General features: G+C 40.4%; 1 protein-coding gene across 1 annotated transcript in view; it reads left to right on the top strand.

Annotated features, from left to right (window-relative positions):
* Positions 1-1,104: 1,104 nt before the first annotated feature.
* The window catches only part of KIAA2012 (KIAA2012 ortholog), a 164,041-nt gene continuing 141,610 nt past the window's right edge, over positions 1,105-23,535 (top strand). Inside the window, exons 1-2 of the mRNA XM_075180140.1 lie at positions 1,105-1,420; positions 8,028-8,309. Coding sequence (XP_075036241.1) covers positions 1,334-1,420; positions 8,028-8,309 — 369 coding nt within the window. The 5' untranslated portion in view covers positions 1,105-1,333. The remainder of the gene's footprint in view (positions 1,421-8,027; positions 8,310-23,535) is intronic.

Raw genomic sequence — 23,535 nt, 5'->3', positions numbered from 1 at the left:
CTAGAATAACAGCAGTCTGAAAACTGTGGCCTTAAGGATTTATTAAGGATTTATCTCCATCAGAGATCATTCGATAGACCAATGATAGGCAACAGATGGCACAAGGGCCGCATGTGGCCCTCTGATTCTTCACCTGCGTCCCTCATCTCTTTCCTACTTTTTTGTCAGATTTGTTTGTTATAGTTTGTCTAAAAAGGCCTTATCATATATTATTAGATAGTTGTCTCTTTCTTTAATTAAATGCTTTGTTTTAACTTATTACTGAGATTTAGGGTAACGTGTGCTCCCTTTTGAAGGTTAGAGGGCTGCCCATGTGGCCCCTGCAGTGTAGCAGGTTGTCTATCAGTGCACTGGCCTGTAGATTACAATGAAGTATCCCAGTTATTACTGCCCTGTCTTCTTATGTCTTCTTCGAAAGCCTTGACTAATCAAACACTTCTGTAAGTCTGCTCAATTAGGTCGTTTATTAAAGCTCTTATTAAAATAAAAAAATATATCATATACAAGTAGTAAGTAGTTGTATTAACTATTTTCAGTTCAGGATTTGTTTGGATCCAGTTATGGCATTATAATGCACTCTTGGTTTATATTTTTCAATGTAGGCTGAGTATATTCAACAGCTAAAAAAAAAATGTAGAAAATAATATTACAATATAGTTTTTGGTTCATAACCCACTTAGCATGTGCAAAATATGTGATATATTTATTTTATGAAACAGGCAAGAATAATAACTATATATCCTTATGTTATGCTATTATTTGAACTGTCATTATACTGATTACACCTAGCAGAGTACATATCTATCTGCAATTAGTTCCCAATATACGTATATACTGTGTATATACAGTATAAAGAAAAACAACGTTCTATCTGCAGTCCTCAGGGCCTGAGAGCTGTTTGCTTTACCAACTGTATACACCAACTTTACTGTTGGCATTTTGACAGTGTCCCCGAGGGTTGCCGATTTCCCTATTTGCTACCAAGGTAACACTCGAAACAATCTCTTTTAACAATGAGTAGTAGGGAAGAGTTTCAGAAATCTTCGGATGGTGCAGTCTAGCAACCAGTAAAGAAAAGACAACACAGTGTGAGCAATGGGTGGGACTCAGTGCACAGCCGACTAACCCTGAGCACTTCTATAAATCTTTTCTAGCATACAAAGTTGTCTTTTGACCTGGACATTAATCATTTGATGATTTTGCTCATTTCCTCGGGACTTACACATTTTAAGGAAAGCACACACCGGCCAGGGCGCTATACTGTATCTGAGCCTGAGAGCCCTGGAATGTGAAAGCCGTGGGTGCTGCTGGGAGTGCGGGTCGGCCATGAAAGATGTCAACTCTCTCCTTGTTGTGTCGTGGGAATGCCCAGGTGGTAAGACCCTTGCAGGAGAAGCTAGAGGTTTGCTATGAGCCAGAGGTAAGATATTTATTTTCAATAATGTTCAGTTTTGGACTTAAATCACTTAATGACCTGGACTATTTTTGCAATGTGACAGTGACTGGGAATAACTGTTTTATTCCTTAGTGTACCAAAGCTTAGTTTTTAGGGGACATATAGGGCTTTCCTTTCATTTGGTAGCATGTAATAATAATAATACATAATGTTTTATTGTTTACTGTTTAAGGGAAAAGGGCCAAAAATAGGAAAATATCTTTTCCCCTTGAGTTTATTATTTATACAATTAATACAGGGATATTTTGAACATTTGGAACTGCTGCTAAGCTCAATTGTATTTGAAGATTCTGTAAAATAATAAATACAAAAGCCACCCCCACAACACACACTCTACTGCTGCATTTGTGTGCTTTCTTTTTCGTTATGACATTTATATATGTTCATCATCACCATTTATTTATATAGCGCCACTGATTCCACAGCACTGTACAGGGAACTCTCCATTGGAGTTTACAGTCTAAATTACCTAACATGCATACACATTTAGACAGAGAGAGACTATGGTCAATTTTGATAACAGCAGAGTGTGGGAGGAAAACGGAGCACCCGGAGAAAACCCACGCAAACACAGGGAGAAGATAGAAACGCCACACAGATAAGGTCATGGTTGGGAATTGAACTCATGACCCCAGTGTTGTGAGGCAGAAGTGCTAACCACTTAGCCACCGTGCTGTTCCGCTCTTCTGTTACATTTCTGATGAACACTGGTACAACAAATGTTTCCTTTACTTTTCGATTGACACTACATGGGGCCTAAAAACATTGGATCACATTTTGCCTTTCAGGGGACCATTATATACTTCCCAACATTTTGTATTTGGGGAATGGGACATGACTTTTAACCTCTCGAAGGGGAACATGGTTGTGTTATGTTGTTGGTGTGGTCACATCACATTCTGTACATACCATGTCCCCAACGGTGTGGCTAGTGCTTTTGAAGTGCTAGTCCGCCCCCAAATCTCTTCCCCTAAATGCACCCCTGTATTGCAGCACCCATGACAGGCATACTCGGCACCTATTCACCTCTGCACTGTTGTGTAGCAGTGAGTGTGATAAAACCAGCGGCCAAGGGGTGAATCTAGACTTGTGAGTGAAAAAGTTGCAAACGCAAGAGTATGCGTATATATAGTTGACGATGCATCCAAGTCTGAATGAGTAGTAGCTGCAGTGGCAGATCCAGTGATTGCCCCGATCACCTATCCCCCCAGCAAGTGCGGCCTTCAGCCGTTCACTATATTCTTGTCCCTGTTGGCTGAGAGGCGACAACAAACAAACCCCATGGACACTTACGTCCAACTTGCTAACATGCACAAAAAACTTTTATTTTATGTTGCAAATGCAATTGCTATAATCTGATCAGGTAAGCCATTAGGAATTTGTCTTCTGATATGCAGCTGCCTATCACAATTTATGTATCACTGTTGGTATTAAGTTTTAATACTCTGTATGGCGCTTCTGTTTTTTGTTTTGATGTAAATAATATCTGTATAAACCGTGAGTTTGATTGGTGAGTCTGATGAAATCACTTCAGTGTCCAATAGGAAAGTCTGTGTATTAAAAGAGATATGCTCCCCTACTGTAAATTATTGCTGATATTAGAAAAAAACAATAATATATTTTTTAAAATTTCAGGCACTGCAGATGGTTTCCAATATTGCTTCTTTGCATAGGCCAAAGGTTTTTCTGCTAAACGTTCCTGGGCATATACATAGGGCCTGAGTCATGCAAGGGCAAAAAAAAAGGAGTAAATTTGATCCTGGACAAACCATGTTACAATACATGGGGTGCAAATTAGTGTATTATTTTGCATGTAAGCAATATAGTGGCTGTTTTTTCAGGTAGCACACAAATACTTGATAGCTGTATCCTTACATTGAAATTTAAAGTTGATCTAGGACATGCCATATACCAATTGTAAATTTGTCTCCACATTTTAAATTTACCCCCCCTTCCAATGCAACATGGTTTTGCCAAAGTGTAAAGTTACTCCTTTTTTTTCCCTTTGCTCTCCGTAATGACTCAGGCCCATTGAAGCTAATCAGTAAGAGACAGTTCAAGAAAATGAAACGATTCAAAACCACCTGTTTGAGCTTTTATAACTAGTTGTTGGGGAAATTTTTTGGGGTTTGCATATCTGAGGGTTGTCAGGGGCAGATTACTATACAGGGTGGCCTCTAATATTTTGGCCTGTTTGCTCTGCCCTTCACTTGGAATCAGCAGCTTGCCTCCCTGAGCACATATAATATCGCTAGCCCTCTGCACCATGTTGCTAGTAATATCGATATGTATCACTATTCCATCTGTAAATTTATTCTCCCAAATTTCTAGCAGTTCTCCTGGATTCCTGGGAGAGCAGTACACCCTTCCGCATCCTACTCACTTCCCTAATGAAGTCGGTGGGGCTTAATTGAGAAACTCACAGCGAATCGTGTCGTCCTCTTTGGAGGCACACTGCTACATGCAAATGTTCCCCTCTCTCGATAGGGTCTCTTTCTTTTAAAGCCAGTATTGCTGCTCTGCACTGCTATTCCCCTACTCTGGGGTCTCTCACATGGTGCTCTCTAGTCCATACGCAGGGGACAATCATTCCCTGAAGAACTGGTGCCCATCTGACACATTCAGTGGTGGGTATCCTCTCTCACCGTGTAGATGTGGGTTCTCTCTTTTGCAGTGGGGACTCTCCCCCTGACACTCTTTGGGGCAGATTCAATTTGGCACAAAAAGACACAATGTGTCTCCAGAACAGTCAGCAGAGGCACATTGCCTACATTTTTTATTTAAATCTCTGCTCATTTTCCCTCATGTCCCATAGAGTTGCAGGGAGAAAATTAGTGGATATTTATTACCATATTGGCAGGCAATGTGTGCAGCTGAACATCGTGATGATGTCTGGCGGAACCTCGCGGACAATTGAATATGAGTCTTGTTCTGTGGGCTTGGGGACTTCATTGCACTCTTATTCTCTCAGTTATAATGCATTTTGGACCCTTATGGCAGCAGGTCATGGACCCACTCCTGAATTTGCCATGGATCCCAGGGCCCCCTCCTCTCTGTCCCGGGTCCCTGGCTGTCACTCTCTCAGCACACACTTCTGCTCAGCTCATCCCAACATTCCTGGTGTGTGTCCTCGGGGTCATGGTGCTGGGTCCACGCATCCAATCACTGGGAGGTGTGAATAACAATACCAGAGGAGGTGTTACATTTATATGTGTGTGTAGTGTAGGTCCAACAAATACCATGGGCTCTCTCAGACGCTGCCCTGTCCCTTCCCCACGCTCTTTACTTTGTGTGGAGCAGGGGCGGGCGGCATCCTCTTCTCCTCTATCTGACTGGCAGTGTGGCTCTGGGTTGTGACATCAGTGGAAAGCATTCAGAGTGGGGCTGCTGTGAGGAAAATAAAAACACTGGATGAGTAACGTTATGGCAGTTTAGGGTTTTAGGTGCCCCAAAAGCCTTGGCGCCCCGGGTGACCACCAAGTTTCACCTATTGGTAGCTCAGGCCCTGTGAGTATAGATAATATGAATGTTAAAGTACTAAAAGACCCATTAAAAAGACTAGATTGATTTTTTTAAATTATTATTTTACTTTTTTTTTTTTTTAAATAAATGTACAAGCTATAAAATAACTAATTAATATACTAATATCGAACTAACATACTACATTAGATAAATGTTTAATTACGAAACAATACATATCAAACTAAATAAATACAAATGATACTAGACCAAATCTAACAAATATTCTTGTTCACGTTCTTCCTGTTCAAATCACCCTATAAATAGCAACGGCTTAATCATGGAAGGAATGGAGGTTAGATTTGCTAATGCTTGAAAATATTTCCTACTGACAGCTTTATGAACATGTGCTGACCACTAATATATTTTATAAACCTGTTATTTATGAAATTATAAGTATTTTAGATAATCATTTTATTTTTCTTAAGTAAGCCTCCCCATCCAAAATAAATATTAGAATCGAAAATAAGGGGTTCACAGCACTAAGCTGACCTAAACCACCAGGGTAGCAAATGTTATGTCACTGGGCAGTCTAGTAGTGTCCTTAAGATGTCATCATTTTAACGGCTATCACTTTATTAAAGCCATCTTGTTGATTAAAATAAATGCAACTCCCACAATCAGAATACAGTTTTCGCTGTCATCTACAGTTATTTTCACACCTCAGAATGTGACCCACTTCATTGGTGTCATATTGTGCTGCTTCCATTTCTCTCATTGATTTTTCAGTTGAAAAAACAAATACAAGACATGAACATGAATTACACTTCTTAATTCAGTTCAGATTGTTGCAGTTGGATAGCTCCTGTTGGGTCTATTTACCCTAATCTGTACTTTAATTATAGATTTGATACTGTATTTTTCTGACCCAGTTCCTGACACTGGCTTGTTGATACATCCTTGGGCTGTCCTTTGTACTGTTACCTATTTCCCTAGTACTATGTTTTGTTGTTGTTGTTGTTGTTGTTGTTGTTGTTGTTGTTGTTCCTGCTGAAACCCTGAAGGAAAATTAAGGTCACTACTTATAAAACCTGGGGTCTTCTGATTACTAGTGATCATAACCAGTTTAAGGAAAAGGTAGCTGCTATACAACAATGTGCTAACTCGTTTTAGATGTTGCAGGAGGGATCTCTGTACAGATGCCTTAGCCCAATGCCACAGCTACCACTTATTTCAGTGCTTTATATCTGTAAGCGCTCTAGTGGGATAATGAATTAACATTCCACATTTACTTTAATGTATCAGTAAGGGAGAGCTAGAGCACTATGAGCAGTAGCGCTTTTTAAGCGTGCAAAGAACAAGTGTAACACCATGCTTAAGCTGCTATTGGGATTTTGAAATATCCATTAACATTTTCCATAGTTTTGCAGCTCGGGGACTTTGATAAATGACTTCTGATATGTTCACAAGTTTTGAAAGGTCTCTACCATGCAAGCAGACTCTAGAGGCCATTTACTCCTGAAATTAGATTTAAGGATGCTTTTGGGGACCTGTGCAGTTTATAACCTGTACTTCCTTATCAGTATGTACAAAGTGTGATTAATGAAAGGAAAAACGAGTCCCATATTTGCCTGAAAGCTCAGCAGTCCTTCTCTAACACATGGTAAATCCATCTTCGTGCACTTTGGACAACAGACTGCTTGGTTTCAAGATATGTTTTTTGTCAAAAAGCAGCTCAATTGCAAGTAATTTTAAAAGCTGTTTTTCATTTCTGGAACCCAACAAAATTACCAAAATGAATTTGTTCCAGCGGAAAAAAAAAAGTATTTTATTTATTTAATTTTAGGCACTGACTAAGTTGACTTGCTAGAAGAAACATTGTGATCTATTATTTCTGACTGTGGCAGCGATTTGAACAGTGTTTAGAGTTGGTGGATCGCAAGGGGCTAAAGCCTACGTTTGCCAGGGTCTGCGATCACCTTCTGCACAGCCTCTTTTTGCCCATTGTAATATGTAGCAATAAAGTGAGTGTTTGTAAGGATGCCATCACATCTGAAACATGTAACTTTAATCGTAAAACTTGAATAAAGCCTGGAATGCATAGTTATTAACACACTCTTACCACGCTAGAGAAAATCCACAGCAAAACCTCACCCCTCTATTTCTGTCTCCTACTTCCAGTGACTTTGCAAAGTAGTGGCCAATATCCAACAACAATGCCTACATTTGTTTAAGAAAAGTATGAAAGAAGTGTTAATATCTAATTAAGCTTCCACTAATAATGATGCAAATATGCAGAAAATATAATATTTTTTGGGTAAAACTTTTTACGATCGCATTACAGTTCATTTACAGTAAAGGAAAGTAAAAGTGACCTAATTTTGGGTATATTTTTCAATTCTTGTACAAAAAAATGGATTTCTGTAAATCTTTGTCTGGATACTCTGTACTGCATAATGAACAATACAACTACTGTTCACAGACACATACTTTGTTTCACTGTATCATCTCCATATCACTGAGGCTTTTCCTATCTGAGAATGAGATTATCCTGTTCAGTTACAGATATACTGCATATTGGCTGTTTTTATATGTTTACTGTATGAATGTCTTGCTGTCTATTTTTGCAGACAAAGGAGACTGAATTTGAGAGAGATTGTCATTGAAGTGGAGCTAAATCATCCTTGTGGATTTGTGATATTAAGTTAGAGTTGTCACATATCAGGTGTTAGAACGGACCTGAGCACAGCTGCTATGTATTTTGCTGGTCACTAGGCCAGCCTTTGATCCCGGGTTAATGTTTAAGAGCCAAAGGTTTTAAATATTTGCAAATGTAACATCCTGTTCAGTAATCATATTTCCAGTATGTAATTTCCGATGGTGAAGCAATGACTATAAATGTTATATATAGTAGTCTTTATTTCGATAGAAAGAAATTTTATTGTAAACAGTGCCAATGAAATTCTGGCAAGGATTATCTGATTTTATGAGACACTTAAAGAGATAAATTGCACAAATGCCATGGCAGAAAAGGTCATGGTGCTTTCTTTGTAATAAGTTCTCCTGCATCGCATTCATATCTTCTCATATAAATGTGCATTTATTATTTTAGGATTACTTCAACTGGAAGTCACGCCAAGAGTTCCACATCAGAAGATTTCTCAGTGACAAATATGCTTCCTACCACTACTGGGAGTTTCCCACTCCCAAAACCTATTTCACTAGAAAGGGAGCTCTGGTTCTTTTTTCTGAGGATTTGGCATTGCCCTCCTGGAATGTATCACAGGACAGGTGGATCAAAAAAAGGCATCGCTATAAAAGGAAGAAGTTCAAGCTCGAGCTTGGCACTCTACAGGATTTGACTGGAGCTATTTTGGCTTATGGAAGAAAACAGGTAAACATGTGTGAATTTTAAGGTAACAAAAGCACAACAAAATAAACTTATCTGTTGTTAGATCATACACAAATGTTTGTTCCTTATGCAGTGGTTAAGCAACAGACTAGAAATCTGGGTTGCCAAATTGGAACACGTACTAAGTCATAATTTGTAACTTTCCATGTTTGAGGCAAAGGATACAAACACCACTATGAATGATATTGGTATTTTGATAAAATAATTTCACTTTCTCAGTGTTTTCTAACCAAGGAACCCTTATCTATCTGTACACTAGAGCTGGGTACATACTACATAAACTTACTGCATATGCGATTTCTGTAACGATTTTACCCAACGACTCAAAGTCCCGATGATCATTCAGATTCATGCATACACACCTACACAATTTACCTTCAGATCTCTGCTCTTCATCTCTCATAACCATCTGCTGAAACAGAGTTCTGCCTATATCACTGCTCATGAGGGCATACGCACTTCCATCTTTGCCCGACATCGTTCCATTGTTGATAGAGATTTTTAGTCAGTTTATAAAATCAAATCAAATGATACAATGTGCATTGGTATGATAAAACATGATTGTGGGAGCATACACTCTAATGCACTATCGGACCAAACTGTCGTTTATTGCATGATCTACATGATAATTGGTTGAAACCCTGTAGTGTGTACCCAGTTTTAAATTGAAAAGGGTTACTAGGAAATATTCATTAATGCCTTCTTGCTTGAACCAATATGCTGTATCCTTGGCTGTAAAAGGCAGTTCTGTATACATATTTGGTCACAAGGGCATGTCTTTTCCAAGGGTGAGGATTAAATCCCTCATTCCCCAGTTCTGTATAAGCATACTGGTTGTTTATAAATAATGTATGTGAATGTAAATATATATTCTTTGTAAATGGGTTGAATAAGACAGCTGAAATGGATTGCTTGGTTGTCATTTTTATAATTACCAGCAGTAAATTCTTTCTTCCTGATGATGCTGATGTGGGTAATGTAAAAAAGTGTTTTGCCTGTAACCTAACGCATTGTGTATAACTTGTGCTCAAATTGAAAGTTGCCAAGTTCAGCACATTAAGGAAATACACATGTAAATGTGGCATGAGCCCTGGAGATGTAGCCTAGTTAGACTTTCTACGCAGCTTGAAATACATCTATAGCATCTTTGCCCGTAATGCCTCTATATTCTGTCTTCTAAGTTGGGCATACCTTAAGATGCGTACCATGGAAAATCTGTGTGGAAACATTTTTGCTTTTGAATTCTGGCCTTATATTTTATGTCTAAATCAGGCCTTTTGTGTGCAGTCACCAGAAAACATTATGCCATTGCAATCAATCCCTTCAGCCCTCCTATTGAATGATTGGATTTGTCCAATTAAATCACCCACTTTTGTTTCTAAATATGAAATAAGGCTTGTCAACTGCCATGTCACATTACCAGATTGCAATGTTTGTATATGTGTGGTGTCACACACAAACAGCGTCTTCAGAGCTTTAACTCTCTTCAGTTACAAAGGAGTAGTGTTTCCCCTTTTAATTTGTCACTGTGAGAGTGATGTAGCACTTTTATGCAACTTTTTTATCATGCAGATTTGGGCACACACAGTTAGGTTTAATCTGCCAGAGCTGCTTGTTATATTTCTCCCAATAGATGAAAGAATTACAGTACCAACACACAAAGCTTTTCTGACCACATATTTAGCATTTGCTCTAAAGTGAATGGGTGAGGTGTGTTAACCAAAGAATGAAAGAACCGTTTGCATGTGCGTACTATACAAGTGGGAAATATTTGGCTAGCAAACCTCACTGCTTCTAAATTAGATCCAAAAATCTGGCTTGATTATGTCTATTATTATTATTTATAATTTATATGGAGCCACAAAATTCTGCATTGGTTAAATATAGTATAGTACGTAAAACGTAGAGGTCCAAATGTATTTCACATTAAATATACAACTGGTAGAAAACACACACAAATGACACATCTTTCCCATTTCTAACTGATATTATACATGTTATAGGCACTGCTCACTGTACACAGGTTACACAGGTAGCGTGCACACACTGCTCACTGTACACAGGTCACACAGGTATTGCACACACTGCTCACTGTACACAGGTCACACAGGTATTGCACACACTGCTCACTGTACACAGGTCACACAGGTATTGCACACACTGCTCACTGTACACAGGTCACACAGGTATTGCACACACTGCTCACTGTACACAGGTCACACAGGTATTGCACACACTGCTCACTGTACAGATTATCCTACTTTTTCTGGAGACTAACTTTGCCTGAGAACCACTTACTCTCCTGCACAACCTAGTACCTACACAGAAGACAAAACCATAGTTTATCCCCCACTAAAATCTAATGTGGCAGATCGAGAAGCAGAGGGAGATTTTTAGAAAGTTAGATATACTGGACCTGATTCATTAAGGAATGCAAATTGAATGCAATTTGCTTTATTTAAAGCGGATGGAAAATGCAAGCAAATACACCTGTATTCAAGAAGAAGAGGATATCAAGAAATGTTTATCTTGAAAAGTGCAGTACGCTCTGCCTATACAGCACTTACTGTATGCAGATAGACACAACACACTGCAGGATATGCACTATGCATATGCATATATAAAGTCCTATCAGAACTGATAGAAAACAAATATTAAATATATCAACACCCATTAATAATCTAATCATGAATGAAAAAACATATTTTTTTTTAACATGAAATACATATCAGGACATTATTAATGCCTACTGTATATAAAATGCATTTTTACAGTTTCTCTTGATCGCAAACACATGTTTTAGCATGCCTACGTGACCGTCATCACAGTCACTCGGCACTTACACCTGCCCTGTAGCTGGTGCAAGTGACACCTGAGAGATGTCCGATTCAAGCTCTGGACATTTCTCAAATGTGTGTGTGCTCGACCTTGGCATACACTTACTGCACATTATCTACGTGCACATGCCCCTTCCCTCCCCTGTTCTGCCCTTGAAATAGTAGGCGATCAGAAGCGTCGCTTACGTTCGAAGATTAATTGCAAGCACTTGTGTTCACTGGTACATAGTCCCTATCTGAGCATGTACAGAGCAATTTCAAGCAAAAAATGGTACGTATCTGCATTTATGTTCCTTAATTATTTGGGCCCACTGTCCCTTTGTATTATCACAGTATTACTATAGGTCCAGTATATTGGCCATCCCTAGGTCCAACAAGCCAAACACAGAACAAGCAAATGCATAATGTAGAGTAGTCAATAATCATAAATGCAGTAATACAAAGCATAATATGTAAGATGACAAGGTCTAGGAGCAAACTTAAAGCATAGTCCAGAACATACATAAGGCATAATGCCAGAATACACAGAAGGGCAAGATGGGAGTGGACAAGAGCAAAGAGGGACCTGCTTGTGAGAGATTACCATTTATGTTACAAATGCAGTGTGGATCTTGAACACATAAAATTAGTATATGCCTATCCACAGTTACACTTTTCCAATGATGCATGGACTATTTTTGAGCATTCATGGTCCACTCTGTATATTTGGGCTTAGAAGGAAGCAAGAGGTAGTATTTAAAGGCATTTTATCATATTGGTTAATCAGCAAGTTAAAACCAAAACCTGACGTTGGTTGGTAAGAATGTATTATTGAACAACTATAAAGCAAAATACTGTTCTTTCAATATCTGTGTCTTGCTTGTCAGGCTCTGCCTGCAGCCTTCTGCATTGCATGCTGCTTGCATTGGCAGCTCCTGCTTCCTGGACCTTGGACTTGTGCTTTTATGTATTATTCTGCAGTGCCTCTATTCACCAGAGGTGCTGCTATTGTGCCTTCCATTTCATCACTAGGGGTTAACTTGTTGCACCAATTATATCTTGCACCTGGGTGTCTCACTACTTATACCTGCTACTCCCAGTATACCTTGCTGGTGATTGTTGTGTCTTTGCCTTCCTTATGGTTTGTTCTCCCTGCTACTTCTGTGCTCTCAGACTCCACATCCTGCTGCTACACAATTGCTCCGGATATCTTTCTATTTTACGTTCTTACTGCATCTGCAGTATTCACTGTCTAGTTTTAAGCTATATTGGGTTCATACCATTTACCTGTTTTTGCTGAGCAATAAACACCTTTATGCTTCACCACATCCTGGGATCCATTGCTGTGATTTACTTTGAAGCGTGACACTGCGGAGTTGTGTATCAGGGATGGGCAAACATTAGATTGGGTCATGGGATGGTGATGATGATGGGAGATAGTCTTCAACTAGAGTGCTGAAAGTAGCTCATCCCTTGAAAGTAGTATATCTACATGTGTTGTTTATTTCTATAAGGTCACAACGCAAAACAAACCAGATCCTCCTTATGTAGCTTAGCACCCAGACGGTGCTAAGCAGTGTTAAACTGTCATGTCCAATTTAACTAAAACAGAAGTGTTCAATTCACTCACAATTTATGCAATTGTATATATTTTACTGTAAGTGAACCAGTACACATGCATTTTGCTTGTGAATCATCAAAGAAACAAGACATGAAAGTAGAAAAAGTTTTTTATTACTATGTTCATTCTCTGATTTACATCTCTTGCACATTTAATGTTAGAGTAATGAGCAGAAATACCTGCCATGTGTCAAATGAATGAAGAACAACACAAACCATACCGATGGTGACTGCAAATGAGAATTTGACATTTGTAGAATAGAGACTGTGTTCTGTGAATAAATATGTTTATTATGGATCTGATGAAGAACGTATTCACTGTCGGGACATCTATCCATGGTTGCATAGAACATTTTATATTTGCATACTTTCCAACATGCCAAGGTGTCCCTGTTCTGGAACTTGGTAATAAACTGAATCGCCCTGCACATCGCAGCAAATACCACAATGAAATCAATTAACTGTCCCCTAATTTAATATTCAAATTTTTGTAAAACACTCTGCAATTGTAAGCACCCCCAAATTAATATAAAACACTCACAAATAATATAAAGTTCTTAATTTCTAATTATGGCTTCAAATTAAAGTACAACTCTCCTAAAACCAAACCCTTTTTACAGAGGTGTATGGTCAGTGATCTTACAGCAAGTATGAAAGACACATTGGGCCTGATTCATTAAGGAAAATAAGGCAAAACAATGAGCAAGTAGTCTCCTGGACAAACCATGTTACAATACACGGGGTGCAAATTAGTTTGATATTTTCCACATAAATACTGGCTGTTTTATCATGTAGTACACAAATACTTGAGAGCTTTATTTTTACACTGAATTTTAAAGTTGCTCTTCCTCCCTGCTTCCAGCACACATTATCCCAGTCTGATACTCCACTGTAATTAAACACTCCGCTTTTTCCAATGCGACACAAATGGTCCAGTCGGGTCAGGTATGGGTGGGCTTAAATTATTGACCAAGGGGCTTTTCTTCACTAATTAAAGCCCACCCAAACCTAACCTGACCACTTGCAGTGGTCCAGGGAAATGTAAAAGGCGGGCCTATTCAACACAATTGAAGTGACTTTCTACGTAGAGTATATTTCCACTTACGTTCGTACAACTGCGTAGAATAGGGACCAGGCGCTGTCTGTAAAATATCAACCCCAAACACACCTGAAGAGGAACGTGCACTCCTCTAATGAAGTGAACTGGAAAAAATATTGCTTTGTTGATTTTCTCAGATGTGTAGTGTCTCAATAATTACAATTTTCATGAATCACTCAAAACTGAAAGATCTTGTAGCAGAAGATCCCATCATGATCCCAAAATATTTTTTTTTAGATTGATTAAGCATCAGTATGAACAATTTTTGAGATGTTTTTCAAAAATAGGGCTTTTTGAGAAAATCAAAATTTAGATTTTTTTTTTAAAGAAAATATATGAAAGAACATAAAAAGAGGTTTAAAATGAGATCTTGCCCAACTCTCTAGCTCAATTAGGTGAGCTAAAAATGCAATTTAAATATATGTTGAAAGCAAGTGTTTCACTAAAAAACGTACAGCTTCAAAAGACGTACAACTTCAAAACCAGCGCACACATCAGGCGAAGATTGGGGGTTTTCTTTACACCCATGGCAGAATTATACCACCACCAGCCTGCACTGTTTACACAAGGAAGGATGAATTCATGCTTTTTATACCAAATTCTGACCCTACCATCTGCACATCACAGCATAGATCGAAATTTATCAGAACAAGTGACGTTTTCCCATTCTTCATCTGTCCAGCTTCGGAGCTAAGTCTGAACAATAACTAAACCTCTTGACCTTGTCTGCATGATTTTATGCAGGTGTTGTTGGCACATGATTGGTCGATTAGGGGGTAAATGTATGAATCTCCGGATTCTTCATCTCCGGCGTGTTCAGCCTCTTCAGCGCTTAAATTTAAAGCGGCGCTGCATTGTAAAGGGAAGTTTCCCTTTACAATGCAGCGCCGCTTTAAATTTAAGCGCTGAAGAGGCTGAACACGCCGGAGATGAAGAATCCAGAGATTCATACATTTACCCCTAGATATGTGTATTAGTGAGCAAGTGTACAGTTGTGCCTAATAAAGTAGTCAATGAGTTTAGGACATAAAGCACAATAGGCCTGATTCATTAAAAAATAAAGCAAAAAAAAAAGAGTAACTTTGCACCTTGAGAAAACCATGTTGCATTGGAGGGGGAACTAAATTTAAAATGTGGAGACAGGGGGCGTGGTTTGACAGCCATACTGAACAGTGTCTTTGTGCCCACCAGCAGTGCGACACTCCCCTCTACATTTGGGTAACAGTCTTGCCCTTCTAGCTGCTATACAACACCCAAACGGTGCTAGGGCCTATCCCCATAAGGATCCCCAGCCTGGCGTTGCCCACTCCTTTGCCTCAGCACCTGTGGCAATAATCGGGAAACAAACCTGCTGCTGACCGAGGCTCCGTACCCCCACCCGGCCATCTGCTCTATTAGTCACCTGATTGGTGTCTCTGAAGCCCGTGGAGTCTAAGACTATCTAGAATTGCTCCTCACTCCTTCCACTGGAGAGTGGTTGTCTACTATTTGAGTCCATACGTAGACAGTCACTTCAATTGTGTTAGATAGGCCCGCCTTTTACATTTCCTTGGACCACTGCAATTGGTCAGGTTAGGTTTGGGTGGGCTTTAATTAGTGGAGAAAAGCCCCTTGGTCACTAATTTAAGCCCACCCATACCTGACCTGACTATGGACCATTTGTGTCACATTTGAAAAAGCGGAGTGTTTAATTACAGTGGAGTATCAGACTGGGAGAATGTGTGCTGGGAGCAGGGAGGAAGAGCAACTTGGAGAAGGGGTTCTGGGTGGGAGAGACCCAGCAGACTGGGAGCAACATTGCACTCCCAAGAAACAAGCCTTCGTCACCTGGCCAGGCAAAGAAGAGAAGGGACAGCCCATGAGGCTGCTGATGATCTCCATGGCTCAGATGAGCAGGTGATGGACTTCTCCAATCATGGCTCAGCACATGCTCACCTCACCCCTCAGCAGATTCTCATGGGAATTATTTCCTTGACTCCCTGGCAGGCTAGTCCGAGCCTACTGTTGTGTTTAAATTGGTTTAGAGCAGTGGTTGATGTTTAAATTTGTTTTTAGAGAAGTAAACAAAAATAAAGATGGAGGAAAGTGACAGGTATCTTATTGTTTCAACCCATTTAAAAAGTCTAATCATACTTCTAATATGAAGAGGTTGAGAGCTTTTTCAGAATGAATGTGTAAAATATTTTCTGAAATGCCAAAAGTTGCAAAAGTTTTTGCCAGCTGCAGAAAACAACTTGGGACACTTCAAAAAGAGCAATAGGGTCATTGTTCAGTTTTTTGAGATAATGTAGTATCAGCTCCCACTTGCTGACATCATAGGGTATGTAACTGCTGTCTATGACAACAAATGGTGGCTCGCATTTATTCTGGAGAAAGATGAAAACATTGATGAAGTGAAAGTGACATTCCTCCATCTGTACACCCTTTCTGAAATGGAAATACTAAAAACAAATGAAATCTTCAGCCAGTTCCAACCCATCAAGTAGCACCATACATCCAGAGCAGCAGCACCAAATGGTAGTGATGTCACACTCCGCTCCCCATATATCTCCACCCGAGCCTCAAAGCACTGATTCTCATGTTAAACCTCTTCTTGGTACAGGCTGTCAGCCACAATTTACATCTATGATTACTTCACCTGTGGTTTTAGTTAGCTTTACTATTGGTCAGTTCTCCTTTATAAGGCACCTCCTTTCACCTATTCATTGCTGGTTCTTCAAGTCTAAATGGTAGTAGGGTAGGCTCTAGAAAAATGAGTGTTTAAATATTTGAAGGCTGGAGTCTGACATGGTGTGCTAGGGATTTCCATAAGTGGGCTAGCAGCAAGGGAGAAGTCTGGTAGACAGGACTGAACGGTGGTTTTCAGAGGGAAGTCATGAGAGAGATAGATTAATAGGAGACAAGGTTTGAAATGTATGAAGGGGTGTTGTTTAGACTTTTCTAGATGAGAGTAATTTCAGTTGGATTCTGGAGAATATGAAAAGATATTTAGGGATTTGCAGAGTTGTGTGGCAGAGGTGTTGTGGTTAGAGAGGAAGATTGAAGTAGTAGAAGGAGATTGTAGTAGTAAAACCGGGAGATGAGAGGATGAATAAGAATTTTGGTCGCATATTGGCTAAGCGAAGGGCGTATTCTAGCAATATTTGAAATGTGGAGGCAACGTGACTGCAATAGAGACAGGATGGGATAAGTAAAGCAGAGGGCAAAGTTAAAGGTAATACCATGCAATAGGCTTGGGAGACTGAGGAAATTCGGAATGGGATTGACAGTGAGAGAGATTTTGAGGGCAGGTGGTGACTCTGGGAGGAGGGAAGATAATGATGAGCTTTGTTTAGTAGATGTTGAGCTTTAAGTAGCATTGTGATATCCATAAGGAAATAGGAGGTCTTAACATCTCTCTCTGGGTGTATTATCACTTACAATTGTCACAAACTTACCTGTGTTGCTGATTTCCTCGGCTTCTGTGTAGAACTCAGCACTTCCTGGTTCGGGCGGTCACATGATCATGGCTAGGAGGCCGCATAGTCTATCTGCAGAGTATATAAACCTCACTCTGGGACTATAGCAGTGTCAGAGCGACAATTGTCTCAGCTTGTCTGACTCCTGGTCCTTGCTTGGTTCCTGTGCTATCGCTTCACGAGTCGCTACCCTGTTTGTTGACCACTTGTGTACCAGACCCTGGCTCCGTCCTGACACTCCATCTGCATCCTGATTCTGCTATCACATTGCCGTCCTGTGTACCAGATCTCGGCTTGGTCTGACACTCCACCTGCCATCAGAACCTTTTACTTATTAACCATTCGTTTACCTATACAGACTCAGTTTCTCTGATTGCTCTCAGTTGCTTATTCCCTCTCCTACTGTGTTCAGTATTGTAGGTTACACCGAGTGGCAGGTTAGGGGACCACGACCTACGGGTTCTCGGCAGCTAAGCCCATCCCACCTTGTGGCGGTTCTTGGTGAACACCAGGGAAACCGTTAAACTCAGCACCCTTGGTCGGCCAGTGGCAATCTAGGTTAACACAAGGAATCTTACCTCTGAATTTGTTACAGCAATAGAGTTATACACTTAGTTGACAATTATGAATGAGTAGATATTTTATTAAAATTGAATTATAAAGTATCAATATATTATGCAGAGCTTTATGAGAATGTTTGACTATTCAGATCCGTCTTTGCAATCAAAGCCCACATCATTTTCCTATACTCTGGTTTTCATCTCTGCTTTTGTTCTACCGTTGCATGGTAAGGGTAGTGAAATGCTGTCAATTTTTGCTACTGGAAGCTTTCATAAAGCATATCTGTAGTATTGTGACGGGAATATGTAGTTTTGTCAGGCGCTCTCCCGCAATCTCCGGGACGGTAACCTGTGTAGTCTCTCAGCGCGTCTGGTTGCTAGGCGTCACTTCCACCCGCTCGGCCGCCCGGCTACAGCATACACACTCGTCCCGTTGCTAGTCAATGGGATGCTATTATTACTATCTCCTGGCTTTAGCGATGACAGCGCCACTGGGCCTGCTCCCATTGGTCCACGCTACTGTTTGAACCGCTTCCTGACTCTTCACCTTTGCCAGAGTATCAGGTCTCTACCTGCCTCCAGTGTTCCAGTATCTTTTGCCAGTTTCTGATATCTTCCTGCCTGCCTGTGACCCTTGTGACCATTTTGACTACCCCTTTTGGATCTCCCTATTGTACTGTGCTTCCAGAACGTTACCAACCCGGCTTGTCTCACCTCCCCTCCGGATACTCCTTGTGTACCTTCATTGCCAGCACAGTTACCGACCCGGCTTGTCTGACAAGTCTTCTCTCGTGCTTTGCTATCTGACTCACGGAAGGACCGCAACCTGTGTGTCTCCTGCGACTGAGTCCATACCTCCTTGCGGGGGCACCTGGTGAACACCAGGGGCACGTTCGATTCCGCAACTTCTCTCGAGTAGTGCCAACGATAGCGATTTCCTCGGCTTCAGTTCTCTCCCAGGTGGACCAGGAACGACACTTCTTTGTGGAAGTTGATGCCTCTTCGGTGGGCATTGGTGCCGTGTTATTCCAAAAGACGTCATCGGGTACTCATTCCCCAAGCGGATTTTTCTCCAAATGGTTCCTCCCTAGTGAGATCAATTATGGAATCAAGGACAAAGAACTCCTCGCTATTAAAGCGGCGCTAGAGAAATGGTATCATTTATTGGAGGGTGCCTTATTTCCTGTTACCATATTTACAGATCATCGGAATTTGGTATTCATCCGGGAAGCTCGCTGGGCATCCTTCTTTGCTCACTTTAATATGACCCTCACATTCTGTCCAGGTGAGAAGAACGGGTGAGCAGACGCCTTATCTCGTTCTTTTGATAATTCTGATTGTCTCAATCCATTAGTTCCTCAATGTATCATCGATCCCTCTAATATCGTGGCTTTTACCAGAACCGACACATCCACCCCTTCACCTGGACGATCTTTTGTGGAACCACACCTGCGACTCAAGATTTTACAGTGGGTGCACTCCTTGCCATTTCTGGTGGCCCACTATACTTACAGATATACGTGAGTTTATCGCAGCCTGCACCGTTTGTGTCCAACACAAAACATCCAGGAAGGCTTCTGCTGGGTTACTTCTCCCACTTCCTATACCCAATGCTCCTTGGGAAAGTATAGCAATGGACTTTATCACTGACCTCCCTTGCAGTTCTGGATTTAACACTATCTGGGTTGTCATTGACCGGTTTTCCAAGATGGTTCACTTCATTCTTCTCATCGGTCTGCCTTCGGCCAGTTGTCTAGCCGATATATTCATTAAAGAGATCTTCAGATTGCACGGCTGCCACAAGGAGATGACCTCCAATCGAGGAGTCCAGTTTACCTCCCGAATCTGACGGTCCTTCTGTAAAAAACTGGGTACAGAATTAAAATTCTCTTCCGGATATCATCCCCAGACCAATGGCTCGACCGAACGAGTCAACCAGGACTTGGAGACCTTTCTTCGCTGCTTTACCTCAGATAATCAGAGCAAATGGTCACAATTTCTTCCCTGGGCAGAGTTTTCGCACAACCAGCACGTCCATGAATCCACCGGCTTCTCGCCATTCTTCATGGTGACCGGGACACATCCCACTATTCCGGACCCCTTCCCTATCTCCACCTCCTCAGTTCCAGCGGTGGATACCCTCTATCGTGAATTTGCCCTTATCTGGACTAAAACTAAGTCAGCCCTGCAGAAAGCTACACAGCACCACAAGACTTTTGCGGATCGTCACCGAGGACCTACTCCTCTATTAAATGTAGGGGACCAAGTATGGCTGTCTACTAAGGACTTGAAACTAAAAGTTCCTCCTATGAAGATAGCTCCACGTTTCATTGGTCCTTATACCATCACACAGGTCATCAATCCTGTCTGCGTCAAACTAAAGTTACCTGCTTCTTTACGATGCCACAACACCTTCCATGTATCATTATTGTGACCACTGGTGCTCAACAAATTCTTTCTACCTCCATCATGGCGCCCTCCGGTTCAATCTTCCTCAGTAACAGAGTTTGAGATCAGCCGAATCCTGGATTCCCGTGTTTGTTATGGCTGGCAGCAATTTCTTGTTCATTGGAGGGGATTTGGTCCTGAGGAGAGGTGGACAAACTGGATCTCCATGCCCCCCTTCTACTCAAGATTTCTTCAACAGGGATGAGGAGGAGGAGGGTATACTGTCAGGTGCCGTCCCGCGATCTCACCAGGATGGTCGCTATTATTACTAAAGCCAGGAAATAGTAATAATAGCGTCCCAACGGGACGAGTGTGTATGCTGTAGCCGGGCGGCCGAGTGGGCGGAAGTGACGCGTCTGGTTGCCTAGAACACCAGGGGCACGTTAGATTCTGCACCTTCTCTCGAGATAGCAGGTACGCAACACATAGTCGTGACAAGTATATTTTAGCCTGGGTTGTTCAAAGCTATATTCCTGCCAGGCACAAAGACATGGTTTGATGAGTTCTGTGTGAAAAAACTTGACTGGCCCGCACAGAGCCCTGACTTCAATCCCATCAAACACCTTGAACTGGAACGGAGATTGCGAGCCAGGCCTTCTTGTCCAACATCAGTGCCTGACCTCATAAATGCTCTACAGAATGAATGGGCACAAATTCCCACAGAAACACGCCAACATCTTCTGTCACAATCTACCATTATGCAGAACTTTTGGTGAATATAGAACTTTATAAACTCATATATTTTGGAGGCTTGAAAATCAGATAAGTAAAACGTTTCTTAATGTTGGGCATAGATTCCCTAATATTTAAAGGCACTTTACTTTTTTTTTCACATAGATGTTAGGTAAATGTTTGTATGCACAAGGAAGTTTATTGAAGATCTGCTAGATGGTTTCAGATGGGCACTTGCAGGTATCCATTCACTAAATTAAATGGAGTCTTTCTTGCTCAATGGGGAATGGGGACAAATGCACATGACTTACCCGATAGCTGAAAAGTACAATAGGTGCTGACAGCCTAGTCCAGTGGTAATACGTCTATTGTCAAACAAGACTTTCTGCACATGATAAATTGAGTATGTATGTATGGCCTTTATTTCCCCTAGACTACCATAAAGCTTTCTTTCCTCTATACCTTGCAGCAAACAAATGGGTGCACATGAGTTGCATAAATACCTGAAACATCAGCAAGAAAAGAACTGCTGTCAGCCAGGCTTTCATTAACGTAGCCCTTATTATTCTCAATCAGAGTACCAAACCATTTCACCATACTAGTTGAATGTTTTTTCTTTTCTGCTAATCTGTTAAAGGACAGTTCTGGTGGCTTAGGCTGGGTACATACTACAGGTTTTTCAGCCGATTATCGAGCCACACAAACAATAAACGACCATTCTGCCTGATAACGCATTAGTGTGTATACTCCAACGCACATAGTATTGTTTGATTTGATTTTTATACCAGACTAAAAATCAACGATGGAACAATGTTGTTCCAATTCTGCAGTGTGTATGCACTCACAACCAGCAGCATAGATCTCTATGGAGTCTACAAAGTCACAATACTTTGAAAAAGTCAGGATTCCACTGATGAAACTAGTGGATTGCTTCACATTTGACAGTGGTGATTTAGCTGCAGGACCTGCTGAGGACCTTTTTTCTTTCAAGCTGAGTTTTAAACACTATTTGAAAACCAACTCTGGAGATCTGCCTGTTTGAGAAGTGTTTGTTAAGCATGAAGTATACCACCTAGTGATCTCGACTGTGGAATAAACTTAGGCTGCACAGACTTCAGGAGGGGGGAGGTTTTCCCTAACAGCCACCACGCTCCATTGGGTGAGATTGATTTAGACTCACATCTCCAAAACAAGCTAACAGCACATATGCATAGTGCTCATTTAACACTTGCAAAATACGGAACAATACTTTATTGCTAAGTATATAATATATGCTTATTCCGTTTATAAAAGTGGACTGGCCATCCATTTTCAAAGGTTCTGTCAGAAAATTACGGTGTATAAAAATTTTGGAAAGATATAGAACTGTTTGAAACTAGTGAATAACTATTTAACAGTTTTATACTGTATTATTTTAGATTCAGCTGTGATAATTCATCAATTTATGTCAAGTGATTTTTTTATCTTATATTAATTAATCATTTGGACATCTATACATGTTTTTATATACTGTTCATTGGTTTGATGCTTTTCGAATTTTGTACATTATACTGTTTATGAAAACAAATAAATATTTTTGATCATATACATACACATATTTTGTGGTAGCTATTTTTAGTTAGTTATACAACACATGTTGGCGCACCTGTCTATACCAGTTGTTACAATATTTTAAGACAATGGTTATGATAGATTAAGAGCACACATTTGAAGGTAAATCTTGTAAAACGTGTATAGTATGTACACATGAATTGGCATGCTGATCGGGACTTTTTTCATTTGTTAGTAAAATCGTTAATGATATCGCATTGAGAGAAATGTTTTGTAGTGTGTACCCAGCCTTAGCCTCCCTAATCAAAACCAAAACAAAACACCAGGCCATCATGTTTAAACTCCCCATTTGATTCCCCTAATCTAATAAAGACTGGCAAAATTCCCATTGATGCCAGAGCAGCATTTCTGTGTGTTTCCAATGGATGACCATAAACTGGTCATCGAATCAGGATTATGGGCTGTCTATCCAGTGGGAAAAGTCATCCAATAAAGATTAAGAACCGACTGTATAATTATTGGCCTTTAAGAACTAAACCTATAAGCCTCATTAAGATTTTAATAAAGCATGTATTACACAGGGTGGGTGTTGTTATAATTGTAGGAGCCAAATAGACACTTTTTAGACACCTAGCCATTCTAGTGACCCCATCAAGTAATCTGGTTAGTATACTATGCACAGCAACATCACAGGTTTGAGTGCTCCCATATCTCTTGCGGATTTTCCAATTGCAGTAATCTCTACATTTAAAAATAAAAGAGTAACAGCTTATTGATAATTTGGTGCTGAGGGCCTGAACTACACTGCTCTTCCGTAGTATGGTAACCCCTTTACCTTCTGCTCTGTGTTGACAATGATAAGCACACATGAAATCCTAATAAAAGCTGTAATTTGGAAAAACAAATTTATCTGAATATATTTTATGTTCTTTTTAATGGCTGTATGTTTCCAAGAAGCATTAATTTACTGCCTCCTTTGAAGTA

This window comes from Mixophyes fleayi, chromosome 7, assembly GCF_038048845.1.
Source record: "Mixophyes fleayi isolate aMixFle1 chromosome 7, aMixFle1.hap1, whole genome shotgun sequence".
NCBI lineage: Eukaryota > Metazoa > Chordata > Amphibia > Anura > Limnodynastidae > Mixophyes > Mixophyes fleayi.
Note: the sequence above shows the minus strand (reverse complement) of the source record. Positions and strands in the feature narration are given on the sequence as shown.